Genomic DNA, 25372 nt, shown 5'->3' with positions numbered 1-25372 from the left:
TGGGCAGTGCCAGGCTCCCTGCATCTCACCCTCCTGGGGACACTGAACCAGGCCCACTGCCAGGGCACGAGGTGTGGGGTGCAGGACTGAAGGCAAATCCTGGGGTTTAACAAAGCCAGAGCTGGAGAGTTTCATATCCCAAATGCTGGAGGCTCCTGCTCTGGGCTTCCCCTTTCAGAGGGAGCTGAATTCCAACCATCCCAGCTGGAATTCCTGTGAAATCTGCCTGCAGATGTGCTCATGTTCCTGGGCCTGTGCCTTGTGCCCCCAGCTTTTTGCCCTGTGTCTTGTTTTGTTCATGCTGAGAGCGGGAGCTGTAAGGAAGGAAAACTTCCTTGCTATGTGTGGCTGTGCCTGGAGGCTCCTAGAAAGAGCTTCCAGCAGTTTCTGATGGATCCCAGGGCAGGAATCTGCTGAGCTGTGTGCTTGCAGTGCTGTTGAACCTCAACCCAACACAGCCCTGCTGCTCCACAGTGCATTTGGTGAGAGTGGGCTGCTGTTGCTCCTGCATGTGGATGAGAATGGGTCCCTCAGAGCAGCCAGGCAGGCTGCTGTGCTGCCCTGGGACAAAGGGGAATAAGAATGTGCTGTGGAACATAAAGCATGCTCATTCCCCACTGCTCCCCAGATAGTTTTTCCTCCCTGACTCTTTATTACAAGTGACACACCAGGCTGAAGTGGTCAGGTGGGAATTGTGTGCCTGTGGGTATTCCTTAGCCTTTCTGGGCTTGCAGCAGGCATGGAACTGCAGCAGGAATGTCTTGAAATGAAGGATGGAAGAGATGAGACAAAAATCTGGACAAGGTGCCCTGGAGCTGGCCGAGGAAAGGAGCCACAATTCTTTCCATCTCCCATCCTTTCCAGGCTGATTCACAGCTGCACCAGAGCTTTTTCCAGAGGCTCCTTTTCTCTGCTGCCCTCCAAATCCTCCCTGCCATGCCCTGCAGCAGGATGGTTTGTTCTGCAGAGTGGTGGTGCCAGCCCTGGCTTCCCTGATCCATCTGTCCCACCAGCACCAGCAGCACAGAGTGGGAATGCATCACATCCATAAATCCTGGTTATTTCCTGCTGAAAATACTTTTCCTTTGAAAATTGTAATCCTTACATTTTGGCACTGCCTTTTTGTTCAGGAAATGCCATTGAGGTGCCCAGTGCTGGGCAGGGCATGTTACAGCTCGGCTGGGTTTAGGATAGCACTGCCTGCTGCATTCCTGTCCCTGCTTTGGGTGCAGATTAACCCCATGGATGTAGATTTAGCTGGTCACATCAAAACCAAAAGTGAAAGCCCGTGTGCAGGTCAGCCTGGTGTGTGTTAGCTAATCCCCTCTTAATCTTGGTTTCTAATCTAAGCAAACCCTTTAAAGGTGCTGCAGCCCGGGAGGGGCACGGTGCCTGGGGCTGTTTGAGCCTCACCTGAGGGCAGGCAGGGCACAGAGAGCCCCTCAGTGCCAGCCCTGCAGGGATGTGCTCTTTGCTTCACCCCATCCTCCTTTTGGGGTCGAGCTGCAGCCTGGGCTGGGAAGGTGATGCTGGGAGGAGAGGGATGGGCCTCTCTGAACTCTGTGTCCCCTCTTGGCAGGGCAGGGGCAGCTGTCCCCTTCCCCAGTGCAGCCACATCCTGGCACCCTCCTCCTCCCGGCCCCCTGTGCTTGTGGAGACACCTCTGCTCTTCCAGGACATTATTAAGGCAGCTCAGGAGCTGGCAGACTTTTCAGAGCTTCAGAGCAGCAGCTGATTGCATAAGTGGCTAATGGTTGCTTGGCTCTGCACCTGCCTGCTGTGCCTGACCCTGGGGCTCTCCCAGAGCTGAGCTTCCATCCTGCCCTGCCTGTCCTTCCCATCCCTGGCCCTCAGCACTGCACCCCGGGTACATAAGGACTCTTACCAGCAGCTGAGAGAAGCAATTGGGATTCTAATAGTTGGGAATGGCCTTTTCTGTGTGTTTGTTTCCCCCCAGATTTAGCTCTGGAGGGTGTTTTTGGCTCAGTGGTGAAAAGCAGAAAGAGGTAATGGGAGGAAATCAGTCCTTGGTTGGCCTGCAGTGAGCAAGACCAGGTTGGATGGGCTTGGAGCACTCTGGTCTAGTGGAAGGTCTCCTTGCCCATGGCAGGGAGATGGAACTGATGATCTGTAAGGTCCCTTCCAATCCAGATCATTCTATGATATTCTGCTTCTATAACTGATTTCATTTGCAGTGGTTCAGCATGAGGCCAGGGTGTTGCTGCCTTCTTTATTGTCTTTAAGCTAGTGTGCTGCAGTAACAAGGACCAAAATAGTTAAAAAATAAGAAAAAAAATTATTTAGGGGTATGATTCAGAGTGTGGCTCCTGATTCTTGCTGAGGTGTGGGACCCTTTGCTAGCTCCCTTCAAAAAGGCAGAGTTTATAGGGAGCAAGGACTGAATAGAGCCCCTGTCAAAGCCAAAGGAAAGATTTCTGCTGCTTTAATGAGTTTTGGATCTGGCCTAGAATTAGGAAAAACTCTCAAGAAAAAAATTCAACCACCACATTTGGGAAAAAATGTAGATGGGTTGTGTTTATTTTGTGGGTTTTTTTACCTTCCATTAAAGATGAGAGAGTGCTTCTAAGAGCTTTGCCCTTGGTTGCTGTGAGCACCACAGTGCCTGGGAGGGCTGTGAAGTGTCCTGGCTCACATCACTGGATGCAGAGAATGTGTTAGGCCATGGAAACTGGAATTTCTGCACCAGGTATGGGAGCCAGTGCTCCCTCCAGGGAGGAGACCCCACTGCAAAGCAGAGCTGGCTGCCAGAGCAGAGGACCCTGCTGCTCCTGGGGCACATTTAGCTGTCACAGCTGTGGGGCTCTGCCAAGGAACCCTTTACACTGGAAAGGTTTCAGTGTCTCAGTTTGAAGGAGATGCTTTGATGATGACTAAGGGAAAAATCAAAGGCCAAGTTCTGTGAAAAAGCAGCAAATAAAAAGCAAAGGCAAATGTGTCCAAGCAGAGATCTAGATTGGAATCATTGTGCTGATGGAATTTGATTCTTTGATGCCTCAGGTCATGTCTTCCTCCTACTTTCAATCTCTAAATCAGCTTGCAAAGAAGAGTGGTTATGATGGGCATTTGTTATGCTACTGCTGGAATAAGGCAACAGCATTTAGGTTGTCAGTGGATTTTTCTTTTTTTCATCCTTCTTTTTTAATCTTGTTTCCTAAGAAACAAGATTTGTGTGATTGTGCTCTCTGCCTCTGTTTGTACCTAACAATCTTTGCACGGAGGGCTGTTTCCTACCAAGTCTCAGTGATGGGGAGAAATTCCTTCCAAGTTTATGAAAGGAGTGGCTGAACAAAGGGCTGCTGCTGAGAAGGTGGCCAGCAGCAAGCCTTGAACTCTCCAGCCCCTGGAGAACCTGCTTTGGATGCCATCCAGGAGGAAAGGGAAGGCACAGCTCCTGCATTTCCCATCCCCTGGCTCACACAGCAGCTGCTGAACCCCTGCCAGCTGCACTGCAGAGCAGTGGGGAGCAGGGAGGGCATCTCTGGCTTAGCCTAACCCCTGGTGCTGTTCAGCTGAGGGCTGTGAGAGGCTGGGTCACCCGGGGTGACAGCAGCATCCTCGGGAGGCAGCTGGGGACAGAGAGCTCCAGGACAGCATCCCTGCTGTGGTGGCACAGTGTGGATGGGGCACAGCCTGATGGTGGAATTCTGCTGGGGGGACAAAAGGTGACAAACGCAGGAGCAGGATTTTAAGGCCATGGCAGCTAAGCCTGTCTGGTTTAGGATTTTCTTTCAGGTCATAACACTTCTCTCTGCCAGCAGAGCTTCCCTCTCAGCTGCTTTGTCTGAGGGATGTTGTTGTTAGGCAGGACAGGTGAAGAAGGGCTGGAACCACTCTCTGGTCTGTTCAGCATTCCCACAGTGTGCCCTCCTGCACTAGCAGAGGATTTAGGTGGTTGGTAGGGACCTTTGAGCAGCATCCCACTCCCCTGGGAGCTGTAGGCAGGGACTGTGCACAGGCTTCTGCCCTTGCAGCACAAGTCTTTCCCTTAGAAAATAAAATGACATTCTGAGCACTGTGAGAGCATCAAGGACAGGTGATAAGTTCACTTGGCTCAGTCATTTTGTCACCCTTCCCTCCCAAAACCAATGGCCTTTTTGTCATTACCCACAGCTTGTGGTCCCGCTGCTGTGCAAGCTGCTGTGTCACAGGCATTCCTCCTCTCCAGAAGCCTGGGATCTCCTTTCCCTCAGGCAGCTTCCCTGTGGCTTCCAGCTGTCGGGTTGATAGGAAGAGAGCAGTAAGCTGAGATAATAAACATACATCAGAGAAAAGCACACAGTTCCTGCTGTTTGTCAAAGGGAGATGTCAAGACCCGTGTCCACGCGGGAGCAGTCGGGAGGAGGATGTGTGGAGGAAATCTCCAGGCTCCCTCTTTTCCTGAGAATACTGAAGGAACACTTGCATGTGCAAAGGGAAAATCCCTCAGCTTGGCTCTGGGCTGGTTCTTTATCAGAAAGGCATTATCTGGGTAATTAGCTCTGCCTGTGAGTACAAATGTCTTTGGCTCTGTCGTGCTCGGAGCCCGGAAGGAGAGGTTTGCTGAAGCATCCCTGAGATGCTCCCAGTACAGCAGCCACTTCAGGAGGAAGCCTGCTCCTGCCAGCTCACTGTAATTAAAGTGAGGCTTCACAGCCACGTGCCCTCCTCTCTGCTCTTGTGATAATTAAGTGGTTCTGGCCTGTTGCATGATGAACTTTGCTGTTTGTCCCTGTTTGAGTTTGTCAGCACAGTGGGACAGGTCCTGTCCTCTGACCCAGCCCTGCCTGTGCAGTAGCAGATACTGCTGCTCCAAAACTGCCGTAAGCATCTCCTGGTGCTTCTTTCCAGCAGTAGTGGTGCTTTGCAGTCAACTTTCCTACGTTGCAGTGACCCCCTACTGCCCCTCGAGTGTCCTTCAAGGAGTTTGGGTGACAGCAGTAGCTTCTGTTCCCTCCATTTCTGTCCCCAAAAGCAAATCCTGTCTTAGTTATTGCTCCTCTCTGTGCCTTCCTGCTCCCTCCAGCTTCTCCTGGGAAGGATTATCCTGATGTGGGCATGGCTGGTGGTGATGGTTCAGTTCCTCAGGCTGAGACCCCCAAGCTCCCAAACTCAGGAGCTTTCAGCAGCAAATTGTATCTTCTATTTTGTGCTTTTTCTGAAGCTCCTTGCCAGAAGGCAGCAAGGACTCAAGATGGGATTGGAGCAAGAGGAGAGTTCTCCTTCTGGGTTGGCAGCGCTTGAAAGAGAAATGGATGTACCAATTCCTTTGATTTTTCTCATAAATTTTCATTATGGAGAGATAAAATGGGAAGCGTAGGAAGTCCTCCAGGCTTGGTCCTGGCCGTATTTGGAGGTGGTTGTGCACATCTTGGATCCTCTTCCAGCAGACCATGAGTCATTTGGCTGCCTGTATTGGACACAGAGCTGTGCTAAGTCAAAGATAAGCACTTCTGAGTCTGTCTCTCAACACCATCATTTCTAACAGTTGGTTTGAGCTGTCAGGCAGGATTGAAACACTGCACAATGTCTCTTCTCAATTACACGGGTGCAAATCCAGAGGATTTCACTGGATCAGTACCAAAAATAACAATCCTTTCAGCAAGCCATGAACCTGGGAGCACTGATGGGAGGTGGGGATGTTTGGGCATGTGGTGCCATCACTGCCAGCAACAACAGCTTGGGAAGGAGCTCACTGCAATGGGTTTGGTGACCTGTTCTGATATGTGTGTTAAAAACAGTGGGCACAGACCCTGCCTCTGTGGTACTGATGCAAAATTCCTGGGAGTCTGACTGTGTCCTGCAGGATTCCTTGGTTAGTTAGATTGTGGAGGGGTCACTCCAGTGTGAATTACATACTGGATGCTGTATTAATAGGAGCAACCCCTTAGGCTAGGGGAAGGAGGGAGTGACCATGCCAGCTCCTGGAAGCACAGACTGTTTTCCCAAGCAAATTGCACCATGAGCTGGTTTCTCATTAAATATTCATCTGCTGGGCCACTCGGGGTGTTTGAGTGGCCCTCCAAAAGGTTATTAATGCACAGAGCAGATGGAGGCACACAGACTGGTTATTAAATTCAGATTGCCTTTTGCCACTATGCTAATGCCAGCTGGATGGCAGGAGGAATTGCCCTGACCCCTTCCCAGGCCTCAGCTGCCTGGGCTCAGTTTCCTTCTCATACCTCCTGACAAGACCAAACATAAGATGAAGCAGCCTTGAAGTGGCTCTGAGCTGGAGCATGGCCTTAACATCATCCAAAACAGTGGGACAGCCAGAGGAACCTTCCCCCAAGCTTCTGCCCCAAATGCAGAAATTTGGACTCCTTTTTCTTTGTCCATTTTAAAATAAATCAGAATTTTTCATGGGGAAAAGCAAATGGAACAAGTGGCTAGCAGTGCTTTCTGTCTGCTCTGGCCACCACTGACCAGGACCCTTCTCTAGGCTGAGGAGCAGCCCTGAGCCAGTCCCTGATGCCCAGCATACTCCAGGCCACAGCAATCAGCTCTTTGGCTCCTGTTCAGGTTTAACATGCTTTTTCTTCTTCCTCCAGGCTATGAAAGTCCTCTCCAAAAAGAAGCTCTTGAAGCAGTATGGATTTCCACGTGGGTATCTCACATTTAGAGGTCTGCCTGTTATCCTCAGCCAAAATCCTCTCTGGAAACATTGTGTGCAAGGAGTGCAGAGTGTGACAGCTGCCCATGTTAAAATGGAGCTGGTTAAAAGGGGGTGGTGAGGGGGCAGATACAGCCTCAGGGAAATCAAACACACTCAGTAATGAGATGCCTGGCTCTGATTTTTGTGAGTCTCTTTGAAGTGGTGGCTCTTCCATGTTCACCACTTGTGAAGCCTAATTAAGCACTGGAAGTTAGGCAGGGTGTTCCCCTCCTTCCCCTACCCATGGGATGCCCCAGCCCCAGCTGGGAGCAGCTGGTCAGAATGGGACTTGGATCTTTGGGATGAGAACAAGGTGATGAGATCTTCCAGAAGAGCTGGAGGGTGTGCAGAGGGGCCATGCTGCTCATGCTGTGTGCAGGTGCTGCTGCCAATGAGGAATTCCTCACTGTGCTGTCCCACTTGCAGGTCGGCCTCCTCCCAGAGGGTCCAAAGCATCCTCTGGAGAGCAGCCCAAGCCCATGGCACCCCTGGACAGAGTCTATCAGGAAATAGCCATCCTAAAGAAGCTGGACCACATCAATATTGTTAAGCTGATAGAGGTGAGCTGCTCCTCCACTCTAAGTTATGCTGAAACAAATCTGGTTTGTATTGCAACAAGAGGATTTCTTTCTTCAACTGTTTCTGCTTCAGCCAGAATTGGTTTAATATAGATGTTCAGAAATTGAGCCTGGTGATTCCAAGCAAAGTCTTACTGACTGTGTAGGACAGACTGCACTCTCACCCTGAGCCCTGGGCTGGTGCCCAGGAGAAGGCAGCTCACTGTGCTGGTAGAAGTAGCAGTCAGCTTTGATCACTGAAACTTGTGTGCAGACAAGCCTGGGAAGGTGCACAAGTGCAAGGCTCCAGTGCCATTTTCATTATTGACTGAGGTCAGTTTAGGACAAGCAGTGCCTTTATTGGGAGGCTGTTTCTCCAAATATAGGCAGAAGCCCAGATTTTTCTGGAGATGGGAAAATCTGTCCTCCAAACTCCCCTCCCAAAAAAACCCTGTCCTCCAAAACCCCTCCAAATTCTCTGCAGGACTCTCTAAATATTAGTCTAAATTGTTCTCAGTGTTCTGCAGCTCAGCACAGTGTACTGTGAGTGTTACCTGCCGAAAAATCTTTTTTTCCTGCTGTTTTTCACTTTTTTTTCCCCTCTTTCCCCTTATTTCTCTGTGATCTCTCAGGTCCTTGATGATCCTGCAGAGGACAACTTGTACATGGGTATGTGAGTCTCATAAGCTAACAGAACCATCTGGGCTTGGGCCTGGTGATGCAAGTGACACGTGCCAGGACTCGGGGTCAATACGGGAGGAAACTTGTGCCACCTTCTGCAGACTTTTTTTTGTTCTGCCAAGTTAAAACGCCTGTAAATGCAGCTGGGATGGAAAGGCCCCGTGCAGTAGGGTAAGGCAACCTTGTGTCAGTAGAGCTGTGCACATCTCTTTGCCGTGGGGACACTGAAAAGACCTGGCAGCTGCTCTGTGCCAGCTGATTCCAGCCCCAGAGCCAGGAGGGAAGAGGAGGGTGCAGGATGGTCTCCTTGTCCTGCTGTGAAACTCCTGTAGGTAGTGGTGGTGACTCCAGAGTCACTCCAGGCTTGTCTGGGAGTGTTCCCTGTGACCCTGCAGAGGCTCTGACCACCCTGGTGAGCCTCAGGACCTCCTAAGGGAGCAGCACTCCCTGACTGGGTGTTCGTGCAGAGGGTGAGGGAATTCCACCCGTTTTGCCTTCCTCTCCTCCAAACTCTGAAAGTGCCAGCCATCCCTAAACCCCATTTGGGTAAATCATCGAGGGACAGGCCTGGGAGGCCCTGAGGTGCCCTCTGAGATAGGCTGGAGGAGGGGATGACTGACCCTTTTACATCTCTGCTTCCCCAAACTGCTTCCTGATGAAGCAGGTTCAAAGACTGCTCCTCATGAAATAATTATGGGACACTTCTGAAGCTGCCTGGAGGAGGACTCTGCCTAGCAAATGAAGCAATTTGCCTTTGAAAAGCCACTTTTCCCTTTGGGCTGAAGCCCCAGTGGCATCTGGCAGCATCTCAAAGTGATGGCACTCGTGGTGGGGAGGGTGATTGAGGCTGTAGTTTGAAGGACTGAACTCCTGGGAATGGAGGAAAGGGGACAGATGAGGTAGAAAGCTGCAGAGGGGAAAAATAACCCCAAAACTCAACCTAGCTCTATTTGTGGAGTGAGAGAGCCATCCCAGAAACAGCAGCAGGACAGGTGGGAGTCTCCTGGCCCTGCTGGATGTTGTGCTGGTCCCTGAGTGATGAGCAGTGGCCGTGGCCCTGTTGTCCCTGTTCCATCACCCCTTTCCTCTGCCCAGGATCCCCTCAAGTTCAGGCACATCAAGCTCCTGCAGTTCCCTTGGCAGGAGGAGGAGCACTGCTCAGGGCTGACCCTCCTGCAGGTGGATTTGCTCCCTCCTGCTGCTGCCCCAGCTGGTGATACCTGCACCTTTCTTCTTCCAAAAATGCCCCCACTGCAGAGCAGATCTAGAGGCAGAGGTGTTTGCTCCTTGCCTGTGGCTGCTGGGATCAGGCACTGCTGGGAGCCTTGGCTGTGTCACTGGGATGGGATGTCAGCAGGCACTGAGCCACCTGCAGAGGTTCAGAGGTTTGTGGATTAAGCATTATTAAATGTTTCCACAAGCTGCAGCTTCTGGAGGGCAAGATGAGCCAATTCAGGCTGCCCTGTTGTGTTTGTACCCAGTGCTTTGGGGAGGGGATCTGCTCAGATTTTTTGGGAGGGGCAAGAAATCCCCATGTAATTGATGGGGAAAGAGCTCTCCTACTCTAAGTAAAAGCAGATCCTTCTCCTGTTTCCAGAGCAGGATCAGAAAAACACTTTTCCCCAACCTCCTGATCAGACACACAAACTCATGTGCTCTGCAAACCTCAACTCACAGCAGCAAATCCTCCTCAGTGGCTCCTGCCTGGGAGTGTTTGGCTCTGACAGAGCTGTAGCTGTGCTGCTGATTGACACAGCAGAAATGGAGCAGCATGTTCTTACAGCATCTCCTTTGCTATCAGCAATTTAGTGGAAATATCACACCAAACACCCTCCCTTGGAGGTACAACAGGGCTCAAATCAACCAGGGCTGACACCCAGAGCAGCAGCACCGTGGGTGATAAATTAGCACCCACTGTGTCCCTGTACAGGGCTGCCAGGAGGGGGATATTGTCTGTGCTGAAGAGATGAATATTTTCATTTTGCATCCTCTGGTGTCCTTGTCATGGGTGAGGGAAGAGAAATGAGTGGAGATAAATTGATTTTGCAGGTATGGGAATGGATGTGTTTTTGTAGGTGATGAATAACAAATAAGCCCAGGCTGCTCTTCTCATTCATTCATGGTTTATTTCCTTTTCTTGCAGTGTTTGACCTCATGAGGAAAGGGTAAGTAGCCCTCCTGGGACCCCTTCTGTTGAAAATTTTGGTGTTCATCATCAGGTTCCCATGTGAAGTGGAGGTTTGATATGTCCACTGGGGCACACCCTGTCTGCAGGGCAGGAAAATCCAGCTTTGCACTGCTACAGCCTGGAATTATGTGGTGAATAGAAATGGGCTGGGAGGACACGTCCTGGTGCCAGACTCTGATCTGGAAAACAAATTCTATGACAATTCCTCATCAGGTGCCTGGAAGAAAAGGTTTGAATAGGAACATTCTGCTGGGTTGCAGCCACACTGTGGCTCCTCTGACACAAGAGCTGTGTGGCACCAAGATTTACTTCCACTTGCTGCCTTATTTTGCCCCCAGCACTAACCTCTGATGGGAGGCTGTGCTGTTGACAGATTTATTTTGCATGGTAAAAGAAGGGATGAGGTGGTAAGAGGTTCCTCTCTGCACTGACTCTGCAGCTCTGCAGTGAGGTCATGATTTCTGTGCCCAGGATGGAGGAGATTCCCAGAGGGGTTATTTTCTCTCTGGCCCAGGAGCAAGCTGCCAGCTCCACTGGGTTGCTGGCAAGAGGCTCCCCAGTCTCCCTGGTGATGAGGCTGGTGCCTGACCTGTGGGAGAGGGAGCTCCTGCAAACAGCTGAGGCTGGGGAACCTGTGGCTTATCCAAGTGCAGCCTGGCTGCCTCTGGCAGGAGGCAATTAGACTCCATTAGTGGCTCTGCCAGCCCTGCTCTCACATTTCTCCCTGGTTTCAGCAACAGAAAAATGTGCATAAAAGAGGGAGGGAAGGTCATCAATCAAATGGGCAGCCAGGGAGAAGAGGGAAATGCTGCAGGAAGGATTTGCTGCTGGGTGCTGAGGGGAACAGCCACAGAGCCTGGGTTTGGCATGGGCAGTTCTCTGGCAGGGTTTGGCTTGCCAGGATGGTGTCCCAGGAGCTCTGAGTCAAATCCAGCTCCAGTCAGTGGATGTATGTGCTCGTGCACAGCCAAGCTGCTGAGCACAGGCAGGTCCTTAGCTCCAGCCCTTCATCCACAGGGGAACAGCAGATTCTGACTGGCTCTTAGAGCCTCTTTGCCCTCAGCTTTCAGCAGGCACAGGCAGAAGAAGGGCTTGTAGAGGAGACTGTGCTTCCCTCAGCAGTGGCAGCATTCAAAGGAAAGGAGAGGAGAAGCTGACCAGGTAACCTTGGCTGTTCAGGGCTGAATGGCTGAGCTCTGGTGGTGGCTGAACCCTGAGCAGATAAACAGGCTTTTAAAGCAGTTTAGCACAATGCACAGAAAATATTCCCATTTAACCTTTGAGCCAGTGGTTCCTGTGGAGATTCTGCCTCAGTGGAGACCAGCTGCACAATGATGTGTCAGGACTGAGCCCCAGCAGGCAGCACATGCAGTGCACAGCAACAGGCACTGTCCCCACTGCTGACTGGGATCTCATGGCAGTGCTGGTGCTCACAGCCATGGGCAGGGGCAGCAGGAAGCCAAAGGCCAGGTCCAGCTCTGTTCTTCTCCCACTGGGGCTGTCAGTGAGTAGTGTTTGTCTTATTCTGTGCAGACACAGCAGTTAATCCTGATGCTGATGGGGGCTCTGTGGCTCATGCTGGCTCAGGGCTGTGCAAAGCCACCCATCACTGGCCAAGCTCAGTAACCAAAGCACCAGAAGGAGCAGGCACAGCCTATCCTGTGTCACAGCACCTTTTGGGAGCCTGGCCCTCGGTGCTGGGACGTGGTGATGGAGAACAAACTCCTGCAGCAAGGGGTGTTCGTGGCCTTGTGCAGAGCACTGAGTGGCTGTCCCTGTCCCCAACAGGCCTGTCATGGAGGTGCCCAGTGAGCAGCCCTTCAGCGAGGAGCAGGCTCGGCTCTACTTCCGCGACATCGTCCTGGGCATCGAGTACTGTGAGTACCCGGCCTGGCAGTCCTGCAGGGGCTCTGCCTCAGCCCCTGGGGGAAATGGGTGTATGGAAAACTCCCAAAGCCTGCAGAAGGCCCACACAGCGTGCATCTGTATGCAAACCTTGAGGTCAGAAATGCTGGCTTAGAGATGCCATGGAATGGGAGAGACATTGCTGAGAGAAATGGAGAGCTAGAAACAAGTTTCAAAGGATGGCCTTACAAAAAAGACCAGATACTTCAGAGAAACAGAACTATAAAGATGCATTGTAGTAGGACACATAAGGGGTAATTTTAGATGATTGGCTTTAAAGCATTTATAGCATGGTGTGGCTAAAGCTGATAGACCAAGAAACACTTACAGTGTATTTTAATTAAGAAATAGTTGGCTTCTGATTGTAATAGTGTTAATTATAACATCTGTATTGTCTCTCCCTTCACATGAGACTGAAAATGGAATAAAGGTTTCTGAAATGCTTCTCAGTTGCCCCATCTCTGGGCCAGACAAGGGTATTGTCCAACACCCCTGCTCAGCTGGGGAGGGGCATCCTGGCCCTGGGGCTGTTGGATCAGCCAGAGAGGTCCCCTCACATTGCCTGTGATGGGGCTGCTTTTGGAGCTGGCCCCACTCAGCTTGGGTTCACCCAGCAAGTGTCACAGAACAGAACCCTTAGAAAGGACATAGGGCAAATAGTGCCTCTCTTCTTTCTTCCATTTGTTTCTTTTTGGAGACTGTCTTTGAAGGCAGAGCCCAAAAATGGGTGTTTGCAGTGCCATGGATTCAGCCAGTCAGGTTCAGCTGGAACAAATCCCTGTCTCTGGCTTAGCAGGACAAGCACTGGCCATGGCAGAGTGGTGAGCAGCACAGGGAGGATGTCTGTCCTTGTCCACCCCTGTGAGAGCCCTTCTGACTAACTCCCTGTCTGTCTGTCCCTGCCCACCCCTGTGAGAGCCCATCTCAGTGACTCCTGTCTGTCTGGAGGAGACAGCAAATATGTAGATAAGGTGATGCTGTTACTGCCTTGTGTTTCATTTGCCAAACAGCATTTGATTAGCTCCATTAACAGTAGCTCATAAAGCAGCTCCTAGGTTGGATGGGCTCCTGTGGGTTAATAACTGGACAATCAAGAAAGTTGGAATACAGCTTTCACAACTGAGAAAAGTCACCAGTACAGTTAAACAGGAACCCATAATGTGGCCTGGGTTGTTCAGTGTATTCCTAAATGACCAGGAAAAGGGTAGAGAACAACAAGAGATTGGTGATGGCACTGAGTTATTCAGGATTGTTGTTAGAACTGACTGGGAAGACTGGCAGGAAAATGCCATGATAGCAAGTGATGGCATGATAAAATGACAGTAAAAATTCATGTTTCTGACTGCAGGGTAATGCATGAGGGGGAGAAACAGCACTGAAAATACATACAATGTGATGGGCTCTAAATTATCTCTTCTCACTCAGGCTTTGTTCTGATACTTCTCTTGAAAATGCCAGCCCATTACTTAGTGACATTCAACAAGGCTAACAAGATTTGGGGAATGAAAGAAAGAAAGAAGAAAGTAGAAAATGTTATTGTGCAGTTATTTGGATCTCTAAGAGCTCTTAGGTACAGACAAGGAGTATCCTGAATATTATGTGCAAGTTGGCTCAGCCTGTCTTAAAAACAGAACTCCCTAGAACTGCAAGGAGGATGATCAGGATGCTCCTGGAATATCTTAGGTACAGAGGTATGACCAAAGCTCTTAAGACTGGAAAATTACCTTGGGAAGGGATGCAATGGCAGAGGCTTATAAAATTCTTAAGTGCCAGGGAATTGCTGGACAGGAAGTGAATATTTTCTGTCTCTAAAAACACAATACCTACTGGATAGCAAACAAAATAATAGGTAGCCAGTTTAAACCAGAAGGAATTACTCACTCTCAACCACTGAGAGAGAAGAAGTCTCAGCATGATGGGCCTTGCTGAGGCAGAGGAACGTGGTTTGAGGGTCTCAGTCCCTCTCCACATTGAAATGCAGCACCACCTCATTTTCTGTCTAAAGCCAGCAGGGAATAAAATCGGTGTTTGCAAGTCTGACAGTCCAAAAGCTTCCAGGTGCTGCCAAAATTAGTCAGGTCACCCCATAAAGTTGGTAGCAGTTAATATATGAATGAGAATCTCAAGACTGCCTTTGAGTAGAGCTTGAAGGATGAAGATGCAGCTTTTTACACTCCCATTAGCATTCAGGTTGCAGCAGAGCCTGTGTGCCTCAGCTGGGAGAGTCAAGCTCTGCTGTGCTGGATGCTGCTGCAGGAACAGTTCCTGCTCAGAGGAAACTTTGAATTTAGTACACAGAAAAAAACCCCCCAGCAATGTGTGGGTAGTCTTAAGCAGAGAGAGTGAAACTCAACAATAAATTATAGGATGCCCAAGCACTCCCAGCAACAGGAACAATAGGATGCTTTGTTTTGGACCATTGAGTAACCACTTATTTTATTAGCAAATGAAAGTTAAAAATGGTGTTCTCTCTAAACTGCTGGGAAAATGCATGGCAATTATTATATAATTAAGAGGAAAAGTGCACTGTTTGTGCATGCTGAAGGAAAAGTGTTGCCAGGCAATCCAGAGATTGCAAGGTAATTTCAATGTAAGCATCCATAATTGTTGTGCAATTTGGGAGGCTCAATAACCATGCAGCTGCTTGAAGCTCACAGTCATCATAGCAGCAAATGCACCACTGTTGGTTGGGTTTTATGAGGCTGGAAGCTGCAGCCTGGATTCCTGTTGGAGCCTGCGAGCTGCTAATGGTGAGCAGGAAGGGGAGCCAAGCTGGTGGGAGATGTGGGCTGAGCTTTTAACTCCCTGGTGGTGGCCTGTGGGCTGTGACCACTGTGTGTCTGTGGGGACTGGGCTCACTGGTTTTCCATGGAGTTTGCCTGGGGTGAGCCTCCTGAAGAGGGGAGGTTTGGAGAGAGGCAGTGGTCCAGGTGATGAGAGCTGGGTGGGAAGCCTGGCTTAGGCATGGTGGGAGGCTGGGACAGAGCCCTGGGGAGAGCCAGGAGCTCCCTGATCCAGGCAATGGCACAGAGCTGCCAGCTGCTTTAGGCTGGGCTTAGTGTGCTCAGTACCAGGAGTGCACTTGACACAAGCACAGTCCCAGCCTTGTTCAAGGTCTGAGAGTCAGGGAGATCTGCCCGTGGCTGAGTTTCCTTTCCTCTGGCCCCTGCAGGGCTGGGAATGCATTTGGAGTTCAGGCATGGTGGTATCACTGATTGATGTGCTCTGGTTCAGTTCTCCTGTCCCAGCCTGGCCCAGGGTGTGTGGGGTGTCAGGAGTTGTCCTGGCACCACAAACTACCCCTGGGCTCCTGGGGAAATGGCCCTTCACAGGAAAGTGGTTCTGCTCCCCTTTTCAAGACTTCCCCAGTACTGCTGGCCCTGGTCAGCCCTCAGGAGCTGGGGTGTCTGTGTGAGTACCAGCAGAGTGGTAATTCCAGAGTGCTCAGGGGCAGGACACACACCACTGCCTCTGCCAGGAGCTGAAATGGAGCACAGGGGAGGCTGAGCTCTTCCAAAGGGCTGGGCACTGCTGAGGGTGCAAAACTTCGGGCTTCAGCAACTTATCCAAGTGGCAGAGGCTTAATGAGTGCAGCAAGAGAGCAGCAAAACAGCAGAGAGAGGTGACAACACCACTTTGGGTGGGAAAGTTTGCTGGATTATTCATGTCATTAACTGAAGCATGTGCTTAAGCATCTCTGTCAGTTAGGGATATGTGCAGTTGCCACCCTTTCCACTTGTAACTCCCCTCTAGTAGTGCTTGGCTGGGGTTATTTAAACTTCAAACTCCCTTCTAATAAGGCAAACTTTGCTTTCATAGAGATACTCAGCAGAAATGTGTGTGCTGCATAGGAAATGGTCATCATGCTTCATCAGCAGGCATGAGGGATATGCCAGCTAGGTATCCCAGTTTGATTTTAGGGCTAGGACATGAGAATCTTCATTTAGCAAGAATCTTCATTAAGAAGTTTCATTCCTTCCTGAGTATGGAGTAAGAATAAGCAGACAAAAGGGCTGTCTAGGCAGGAGCCTGGCAGTGACACTGGCCAGGAGCAGACAGTGCAGAGCACACACAAGTGTGGCCCAGGGGAAAACCTGCTGACTTGCACAGTGCAGATGAAGCAGAGTGACTGTCCCTGCTGCTCTGGAGCTGCCAGCTCAGTATTCCAGTCACGAGAAGCTAAAACAGTTTCTGTCAGCCTGGCTGAAGAAGAGAAAACCTTATTTCCTGCATTTTCTGTAAAAACCTGGTGTGCTCCTCCTGTGACTGACTAAGGGGGGGCAGTTTTGGTCTCTCCTCTGAGCTGTGGGGTTGAAGGGAGGGTAATGACATGCAGCTAAAGCCACTGGGAAATTCCCTTTCCAGCAGTGTCTCTGCAGTGAGAGCTGCAGTGACCCAGGAACCTGCATGCTGAGCCTGCAGCCTGAACAAAGGCTCTGGCTTTTCAAAGCTGGCTTTTCTGAGATAAGAAACTTGGTTATCAATACTTAATTTCCATTATCTTAAAGGAAATTTAAGCAAATGAGCCAACACAGGCTTGTGTCTTCGGAAGAGCATCTAGTGCAGGGTGGGTGCACGAAGGCATCAGGGGTGTAGATGGTTTGGTCTGGTTTGGCTCTTGGCAGAGCTGAGTTCCTCAGGCTGGTGTGGGCCAGCAGAGCTGGGATGTGAGTCTGTGGTGGAGCTGCTGCCTGCTCTCTGTGGCTGCCAGCAAGCTGCTTGCTCCCATGTGGGAAATGGGAACCTGCCTCTTCTCTGCTCCTGCCTGTACAAGTTTGGAGCTCCTCAAACAGAGAAAGTTGAGGTGAGAGCTACAGCTGCAAGGCTCTGGGTATTATAAATGACACCACCAGGAGAAGAGAGGCTGGCTTGTGCTTTATCACATGCCAACAAGCTCTCCTTAGCTGATAACAACCAAACAAAAAACCCTTTCATGAGCAGCAAGTGTTGCTGATACTGATCGATAAGGACTGTACAAGAGTGAGAGTAATTAGCTGATGGAGGAGATCAGAGAGGTGTGCTGGAGCCTCTTAAGATCAGGCAGTTTTATTTTTGTTGTTTGATGCAGTTCTGTGGCTGCTCAGGGTTAGGACAGCCCTGGCACAGCCTGTGCAGGTTGTTTTGTACCTGCTGTGCCCTGCTCCCCTGGGGCACTGGGGCGTGGGTGCAGCCCTGGCAGGGAGCTCTGCACTCCCCTGGGACAGGGCACAGGGGACAGGGCTGTGCTCAGCTGGGCTGGAGCACAGGTGCACAGGGACAGCCTTTCACAAGGTTTCCTGTCCCTCTTTCCCTGTTGGTTCCTGCTGGCAGCATCCACCCCACCTCTGCCAGGAGCTGAAATGGAGCACAGGGGCAAGATGAGCTGTTCCAAAGGGCTGGGCAGTGCTGAGGGTGCAAAACCTGGGCTTCAGCAGCTTATTCAGCTGGCAGAGGCTTAATGGATACAGCAAGAGAGCAGCAAAGGAGTGGAGAGAGGTGACAACACCAGAGCTGGGCTCCTCCCCTGCCCCTGCAGGGAGCTGGGCATGGCATGGGGTGTTCCCCTTGTCACTCCTGTCCCCAGCAGAGCACTGGGGATGAGCAGCCATCTGCTTTGAGCTCTGGATGGTGGTGCAGCAGTTTCCTTGGGAGGGTGTTAAATCATTTCTTTGCTACAGGGCCAATGTGAGAGCAATACTAAGCAGGCTCTGCAGTAGCACCATATGGATTGCTTTTGTCCTTGAATGGGAATGGGATTCTGGTTTTAATCAAGCAGAATTCAGCACTGGCCTCAGTAAATAGCAGGATGTGTCAGTGCATTGCAAAGTTTTATATGTATCATTTCTAAATGAGCTTTTAGCAAGTTTGTGGTACCCTGCTGGATCTCCAAGATTTCCAGAGGGGAATGCAGTGAAAAGCACCTTTTCTAAAAGGACTAAGGAACAAGACTTCTTTCTACCCCTTCTATCTGTGCTCCCTCTGGCTCTTCACTCCCTGTTAGTGGATTTGTTGGCAGACAGTTCCCAGGCATTTTCCTCTGAGTGAAAGGGAAAGTCCTGGGATAGCCTGTGGGGTCTGGAGTGAGGAGTGTTGGTTAAATGACTCTTTTGTCCCACCTAGGACTGAGCAGAAAGGAATGATGTGCTCAGCAGGGCTTTGCTAAGGAGCAGGGAGGCAATGGCAGAACTGTGGAGACCCAGATAAGAGTGTACAGACAGGAACCAGCTGGCCCAGCAGCAGAGAGCTTCTCCAGAATCCTCCCTTTTCTCCAGCCCCATCTACTGGACCACAGCTGGCTGCTGTTGCCAACTCAGTTCAAACACATGGTAGTGAAGAAACAAAAAAAAAAAAAAAAAAAGAAAAGCCCTAAAAAGCCAGATTTTCAGGAAGACCTTTAATTTTAGGCATTTTTTTCACTGAACACCCAAGTACAGGGTTTTGTAGGTGCAGCCTGTCTGCTAGAGCTGTGTCTGAAATCAGGAGGGGCTGGGGAAGGATGCTCCTTTCCCAAGGACTGCTCACACCCCCAGAGCTCTGAATCCTCCTTTGAGGTTGCATCCCCACAGCATCAGCCTTCAGCAGGCTGGTTTTAGGCAATGCCCAAGTTCAGGAGACAGGCCAGACTTTTAGCATCATTTCCTTGTTTCTGAGCACCCTGGAGCTCTGGGTCTTGACTAAATCCAACTTCAGCTATCCCTGGTCAGGCTTGCAAACACAAGTTGTGTAAAATGTAGTGCACAGACACTCACCTGCCCTGCCTGCTGTTCATGGGGTGGCTGTGAGGATTAACAAATAAGGATTTCTAGCACATTCCTAGAACATCATCCTTTTCCTGGATGATGTTCTAGGAATCCATGGGATTGTTATCCAGATGCAAATAGGCCTGAAATAGTGTTACCCTTCCACTGCAATGAAGAATGGGCCTAATAAAACCAAATTTAACAGAGAGCTGCATAATCAGACTTTGTCCTGAGGGCTCTGTGATGTCTTAGGTGGTTTCATTTTCATTATGAAGAAATACCAATCCATGCCCTGCAGTGGTCTGGCAGCACAGAAAGTGCAGGGTGCTTTGGAGCCCAGAGAAGTCACTCTGGTGAGCTGCTGACCCCTGCTTTAAGAGCAAATCCTTTTCCAGGTAAAAGCAACACGTGGAGCCATTTTATCAGTTTGCCAAAGCAGCAAGGTGCTCTGCCTGGGCAGCTCAGCATTGATTTTAACCTGGGGAGGGGTGCAGGCAGGTGCATTTGCATGGAATCAGTGGTTTTCAGCTGTTGGTGGGGCCTTGTGCATGACCTGAAGGGCAGCACCAATGGAATGGTCCTTCCCAAGCAGCCACATCCCCCTGGCTGGGCTGGGTCTGAGCAGTTTCTTTCTGCTTTGTGGCTCTTTCTGTACTGTGGCAAGCTAGAAGCCCAGAGCCTTGCACTTTGAGCAGGGCACAGAGTAGCTGGAAGCTCTCTCAAAGGCATGGATTCAGCTTAGGGGTCCCAGGTTGCAACACCCTGGTCAGAGAGGGAAAGCCAGATAAACTTCCCCAGGAACTGTTCAGGGGAGTTTGAGAAGGCATAAAAAGCTTGCTTTATTACAGTCTCCCTATATTTATAAGCAACACTGTTCACCCAGAACCTGATTGGTTCTTAATAACACCTGTTACCCTCTGGTTAATTAGGAACCACCCTTTGGTAACACCTTATGAGAAACCACTGTTGAAAACACCAGCTGCAAGATTGTTTTTGATTCTTTGTCTCAGTCTTCTCAAACTCTCCAGCACAATTCCTGGGAAAGTTTATCTGGCTTTTTCTCCCTCTGACCAGGCTGTCAGAGCCACAGGCCCATTGCCCATGAAGGGAGCTAAGGGGAGGCCATGAATTGGTCTAAAACAAGAAAAATCCCCAGACTCTCATGGAGCACGTTTAAGTGCAGCCATACAGATCATTATTTTGGTTATGTTTGTTTGAAGCACATTTAGGGGTTTTATTTGCATGTTGAAAGTGCTTTTCCTTCTTTGCTGAGCCTGATGCATCCCTGCTCAGGGATGGGACAGGACAAGTGTTTTGTTTCTTGGACCTCTGGTCCTGGCTTCAGTGAATGAATCCTGACAAGAGTGCCTTTCCCACCTGCTGGTCTTAAATCTACAGAGGATGAAGCTTGCTCCCAAATGCTGCAGGATGGTGAAATGAGAGGGTTAATTTATGCTGGTGGTTGTGTTAGACTGGCTGTGGCTGTCCCCTGCTCCCCTTCGGGTGGCTCCTTGTCCCTTCTGTGCAGTCATTAACAGTCTGAAGGTGTCATTAATGGCAGGCTTTGATTTCCAAGATGCTCTACACTCCCTCTGGAGTTCTGCAGGGATAACACCATCCTTTCCTCTGTGTGCTGTGCTGGAGATGCAGATCCTGCTGGCTGAGCCAGCACCTGTCCCCCAAGGCAGCTCTGTCCCTGGGCTCCTGGGGCAGTGATCTGTGTCACTGCAGGCATGTCCAGGCAGCCTTGGCCACTCCTGCTGAATTAACTGATCCCTGCCTTTCTCCCTGCAGTGTGTATCTGCAAGAGATCTGCACTGGCAGCAGCAGTTGGTGGGTTGGGAAGTTTTTCCAGGCTCAGTTGTGTTGGTGTTGTGCGGGTGAGCAGTCCTGCAGCTCCCAAACAAACCAGCTTTTGTCTATTGCCCACAGGCAGACTTGGGAACCATCTGGGGGGAATATTTTACTCTCCATTGTGCTGAGCTGTCCCAGTGGCAAGGCACAGCACAGCAGGGGAGAGGTCTGTGCATTTTGAAGCCCAAAGCCAATTTTGGAAAGCTGTGCAGAGGAGGATGCCCACAGCAGCTGGCAGGCTGGGACTTCAAGTTATGTTTCTTCAGAGCAGAGCAGAGATTTCAGGTTTCCTTCATCAAGTTAGCAGCTCCACACCAAATCATTTCTTGACAGATGTGAGCACTTGCTCTTTCAGTTTCTGTGGCTGTGATGTTCATTTACACCAGCTGCTGCTCAGTCCCCTGTCCTCCCTCCATGGATGGCTCTTTGCTCTCTCAAGGCTGGGCAGAGAAGGGCATTTGGAGAGAGCAGAACTCTTTCATCCAGCTGGCAGGAGACTCTGGTGGCTGTCACTCACAGTGTGTGGGTGAGACACTGCTCCCAGCCCCCTCCCCTCTGCATCTGTCCCCTTCCCACCCCAGTCTGGTGTTATTTTAAATGGATGCCAGGTGTGACATTCCAGAGGCCAGGCTCACTCCTGGGCTCCTCAGCCCTGCAGGCTCTTGTGCTCAGTCCCTCCTGTGAGCACCCAAGGTCAGACTGTCAGAACTGTAATGTTCTCACCTGGAAACTCAAATATTCATTGGCCAAATGAGCCATTGTTTGATGGCTTTTATTTTTGCAGAGGATGTGTTTCTAATTTCTTTGTTCTTTGTTTCTGTGCCCAGCAGTCAGCAGTGTCCAGACCTGCTGGGGACTAGCAGCTGGAAAACTGCCCACAGTGTTCCTCAGCTTTCATTAGATGGTGCAGAGGCAGGGAATGTACTCTACAAAATACACAGTTATATGAGAGAGAAAATGCTTTGTGGTTTTATTTTGTTTGTGATTTTTTACTTTCCTATAAGGAAGAAACAATAAAAAGCCTGGAGTACTTGCTTGCCTTAATTTTCACATTTAAATTTTCATATTCTGGCAATCTCCAGGGATGTTCTCATATGATCTATATTTGTTTTGGGTTTTTTTAGAGGCTTTGGGAATCTTAGCCCTGTGGTATCAGGCATGACAGCAGACACCTGCCTGAAAGGCAGCTCATCATCTCTTGAGGGAAAACTTCACTCTCCCCTCACCCTTATTTGCTCTCCCTATATTACCATAATGAAATGTCAGCTTGCCACCAGCTCTGCTGCTGAGCAGATGTTTCTTCCTAATTACTGTTGTTGCAGGGTTTGGGTGTTTATCCTGGCTGTCTAGGCAGGGTGTTATCACTGACTGCCTCCATCACAGCCTGGCCATGCAGTTGGTGCACATCTGGAAGAAGATCTAAGCACTGGTGCTCTCCAGCAAGGTTTTGTCTGCTGGATCTCCAGAACAGCTCTTTAATGTGCCAAGGACAGCATCCCCCAATAGTGCTTTAAACTGAGGAGAGGGCCTTGCAGAAAAAAGATACCTACAAGTGTGATCTCCCCTCCCCAAGTGTGGCCTGCTGGAAAGTTGGTTTAAAAAGAGCAGAAATTTAAATGAAGTTTGTTCATTTTTGGTCCCAAAGCACAAACTGGGATGCTCCATAGGGCAGGCTGCCTTTGTGGCACTGTGCAGTCAGGTTTGCAAAGCAGGAAAGGGTTAGACCAGCATTTTCCTCCACCCAACGTGTACTTCCTAGGAGATATGAAAAGTGCTCATGGAGGTATAAAAACAAACATGCTCTGTTGGCAAGAAGGAAATGTGAAAACAGTGGCTGGAGCCAGGGGAGGAGGGAGGCCAGGGGGTCCTGGTCCTCTGGGGAGGGCAGGATTAGAGGATTTCCTCCTCCTCCTTCAGTAAAGTCTCCTGGGTTTTCTACAGTTCTGCTTTTGGGGTCATTTCATGTTCTGAAAGTTGGTGGTTTTTTTTATTTTTCAAGTTCTCTGAGTTCCTGAGAAATCAGCCTACAACTCCCTGCTTCACTCAGTGGCCTGGAAATGTCTTTCAACTGCAATATTGCACAAGAGAGGGGGTTTTGTTGTTGTTTTCAGTGCACCTCAGGCTCCAAGCTCTCTGCAAGGGTTTGTTTCATGTTGGATGTACAAGCACTTCAGCTGGTGCCCTCATGGAGTGGGACAGAGCTGCAGCCTTGGCTGGAGCCTCATGGAATGAAGGGCCAGGTCTGGCCACAGCTCTGGCTGCAGGAGTGGTGGCATGGCTGGGCTGGTGGGCCAGGGTGGGGTTTGGGGTGATGCAAAGCAAGGTGAGGTTGTTTCTCTATTTGTGGGCTCCATTGAGAGGTTTAACTAAATAAAGAGTGCCTCTTTGGGGTGCTGGTGCTTGCTCCAACCTTGGAGCTCCATTATTCCACCTTTTGAGCTGGAAATGCCCACTGATTTCTGAGCTGTTGGCTGAACCTGGCACTCAGCTGCTTGTCACCTGTTTCATCCTACCTGTGGTTCTGCCCCTTTTGATCAGCTTCACAGCACTGCAGTTGCAAAATAAATAAACTAAAAGTGAACCTCTTCATTTGGGTCCCACAAACCTGTAAGAGAGCAGGTGGCCCAGCCCATCAGCTGGTGTGATGCGGCCAAGCAAGTCTGCAGGATTTGAGTGGTTTCCTTCTCCAACAGCACTGGTGTGGTATTTTCAGGGTTCCCCAGATGGAGGGGGAAGGAATGAATCTGACTCCATGTTCTTAGAAGGCTAATTTATTATTTCATGTTATTATATGACATTAAAGAATGCTATAGTAAAACTATGCTAAACTATACTAAAGAATACAGAAAGGATACAGACAGAAGGCTGAAAGATAATAATGAAAACTCGTGACTCCTCCCAGAGTCTGACACAGCCTGGCTGTGATTGGCCAATCAGTAAAAACAATTCACATGCAGCCAATGAAGCAATCTCCAACCACATCCCAAAGCAGCAAAACACAGGAGAAGCAAATGGGATAATATTGTTTTCCTTTTTCTCTGAGGCTTCTCAGCTTCCCAGGAGAGACATCCTGGCGAAAGGACTTTTCCAGAAAATATGATGGTGACATATTGTTTGTTCCCTCTGGCTGAGCTGTCCCCGAGTTTATGTCTTTTCTTTGCATAATTCCTAGATCTATTTCTGAGAATTGTGCCCCAGTGAGGCACCAAAAAGGAATGGCTGTAGGAACCATTATATTCCATCTCCAGCAGCAGCTGGGAGTGTGGTGCCTGAGCTTGCACCTTTATTTTCCCCTCCTGGAAAGGTTTCCCCTGGGTGTGTTGGCTGCCCTGCCAATTCTGCCTCCTTTTTTGGGTGTTTTTCAGTGCACTACCAGAAGATCATCCACAGGGACATCAAGCCTTCCAACCTGCTCTTAGGAGATGATGGCCACGTCAAAATTGCTGATTTTGGTGTCAGCAATCAGTTTGAAGGGAATGATGCCCAGCTTTCCAGCACAGCAGGGACACCAGCCTTCATGGCACCTGAGGCCATCTCACAGACTGGCAAAAGTTTCAGTGGAAAGGTAGGTCTCTGCTCACAGGGGGCTCCCAGGACCCCCAGGCATGGCACAAAGGGGGTGCCACACCTGCATGCTGACTGTGGTACAAATTGGGGCTGTTATTCAGTACAACTGAAGCTCTAATTCTCTCAGTCCAGGCAAAGCTCACGTTGGTGGTTCTGTGCAGTGGGCAGACACTTTGCTGAGGATCCCTGCTAGGCAGGAGCCATGCTAGAGCCCTTTCCCTGCCCCAAGGGAAAGGAGGAAGCCTTTGATTCCCTCCCAAAATAATCAAAAGGCACAGAGGGCTGCTGAGCACCAAGGTCATTCCTTGATTTCCTGGAAGTGACAGGCACTGCCAAGGGTGCTGATGCAGACAGAGGGATAGGGCCTAATAGGGATTTTTTTTAATCTGGAAAACTTTTGAAGTTCAGCCCTGAGTGGTGCAATTTCCTGTAAGGAGGGGCTGCTTGCTGGTCTCAGTGGGGCAAGGGAGCAATGCCCAGCCCTCACTCCTCAGGTGTGCAAGAGCTGCCCTTAGGAGCCCAACTTCAACATGACATAGAAATGTTAGATCCATAAAAAGAGTGTTTTCTGAATTGCTGGGAAAATCCAGCTTACTCAGGTTATCTGTGTTGCCTCTCCTTTACTCTCTGTTCATGCTCTCTTTCAGGCCCTGGATGTGTGGGCCATGGGAATCACCCTGTACTGCTTTGTTTATGGGAAGGTAAGCTGCTTTCAGTGCTGGAGCCCTGCACTGCACTGTCTGCCTGCCTTTTGACTCATTCCTTTCCAAATAAAGGCAAATATTAGAAACAAAGACCTGCCTTCTGTAAGTTCAAACCCCCCCCTGCAGCTCAGAAGGGGCTGAGGCTGTGATCTTTGGAAAGGATCATTTCCAGCACTGGGCCCTGAGTGTAGAGCTACAAACCCAGAGCAGCATCAGCAGCACCACCAGCAGTTTGTGGGGAGTTTATCCACATTTCCTGCATTTAGAAATGAGCCAGAGTGTGGATAGAGGTACAGGATTGATCCCAAACTTCTGCAGTACTTTGGGATCCAACATACAGGAAGCTCTGGCTGCCAGAGCTGAGTTGGGACTGATGGGGGGTCCAGTTTGGCAGAGGCAGCTCTCCAGTGCTGCCTTCTGCACACCCCATGTCCTGTCATGGCCTTTCCCTCCCCTGTGACCAGAAGCCCCATGTGCCACCCCTGCTGTCCCAGGATGAGCAAAGAGGAGGTGTGAGCAGCCTCTGAACCTCTGCCCTCTGCAGA

General features: G+C 50.1%; 1 protein-coding gene across 7 annotated transcripts in view; it reads left to right on the top strand.

Annotated features, from left to right (window-relative positions):
* CAMKK1 (calcium/calmodulin dependent protein kinase kinase 1) overlaps positions 1–25372 on the top strand; it is a 96554-nt gene that overhangs the window by 50502 nt on the left and 20680 nt on the right. For all 7 annotated transcript variants that reach the window (XM_064395016.1, XM_064395014.1, XM_064395017.1 and 4 more), the window contains 7 exons: positions 6549–6600; positions 7079–7212; positions 7842–7878; positions 10034–10055; positions 11867–11955; positions 23922–24121; positions 24771–24824. In XM_064395016.1, coding sequence (XP_064251086.1) covers positions 6549–6600; positions 7079–7212; positions 7842–7878; positions 10034–10055; positions 11867–11955; positions 23922–24121; positions 24771–24824 — 588 coding nt within the window. The remainder of the gene's footprint in view (positions 1–6548; positions 6601–7078; positions 7213–7841; positions 7879–10033; positions 10056–11866; positions 11956–23921; positions 24122–24770; positions 24825–25372) is intronic.

The sequence above is a fragment of the Passer domesticus genome, chromosome 19, assembly GCF_036417665.1.
Source record: "Passer domesticus isolate bPasDom1 chromosome 19, bPasDom1.hap1, whole genome shotgun sequence".
NCBI lineage: Eukaryota > Metazoa > Chordata > Aves > Passeriformes > Passeridae > Passer > Passer domesticus.
Note: the sequence above shows the minus strand (reverse complement) of the source record. Positions and strands in the feature narration are given on the sequence as shown.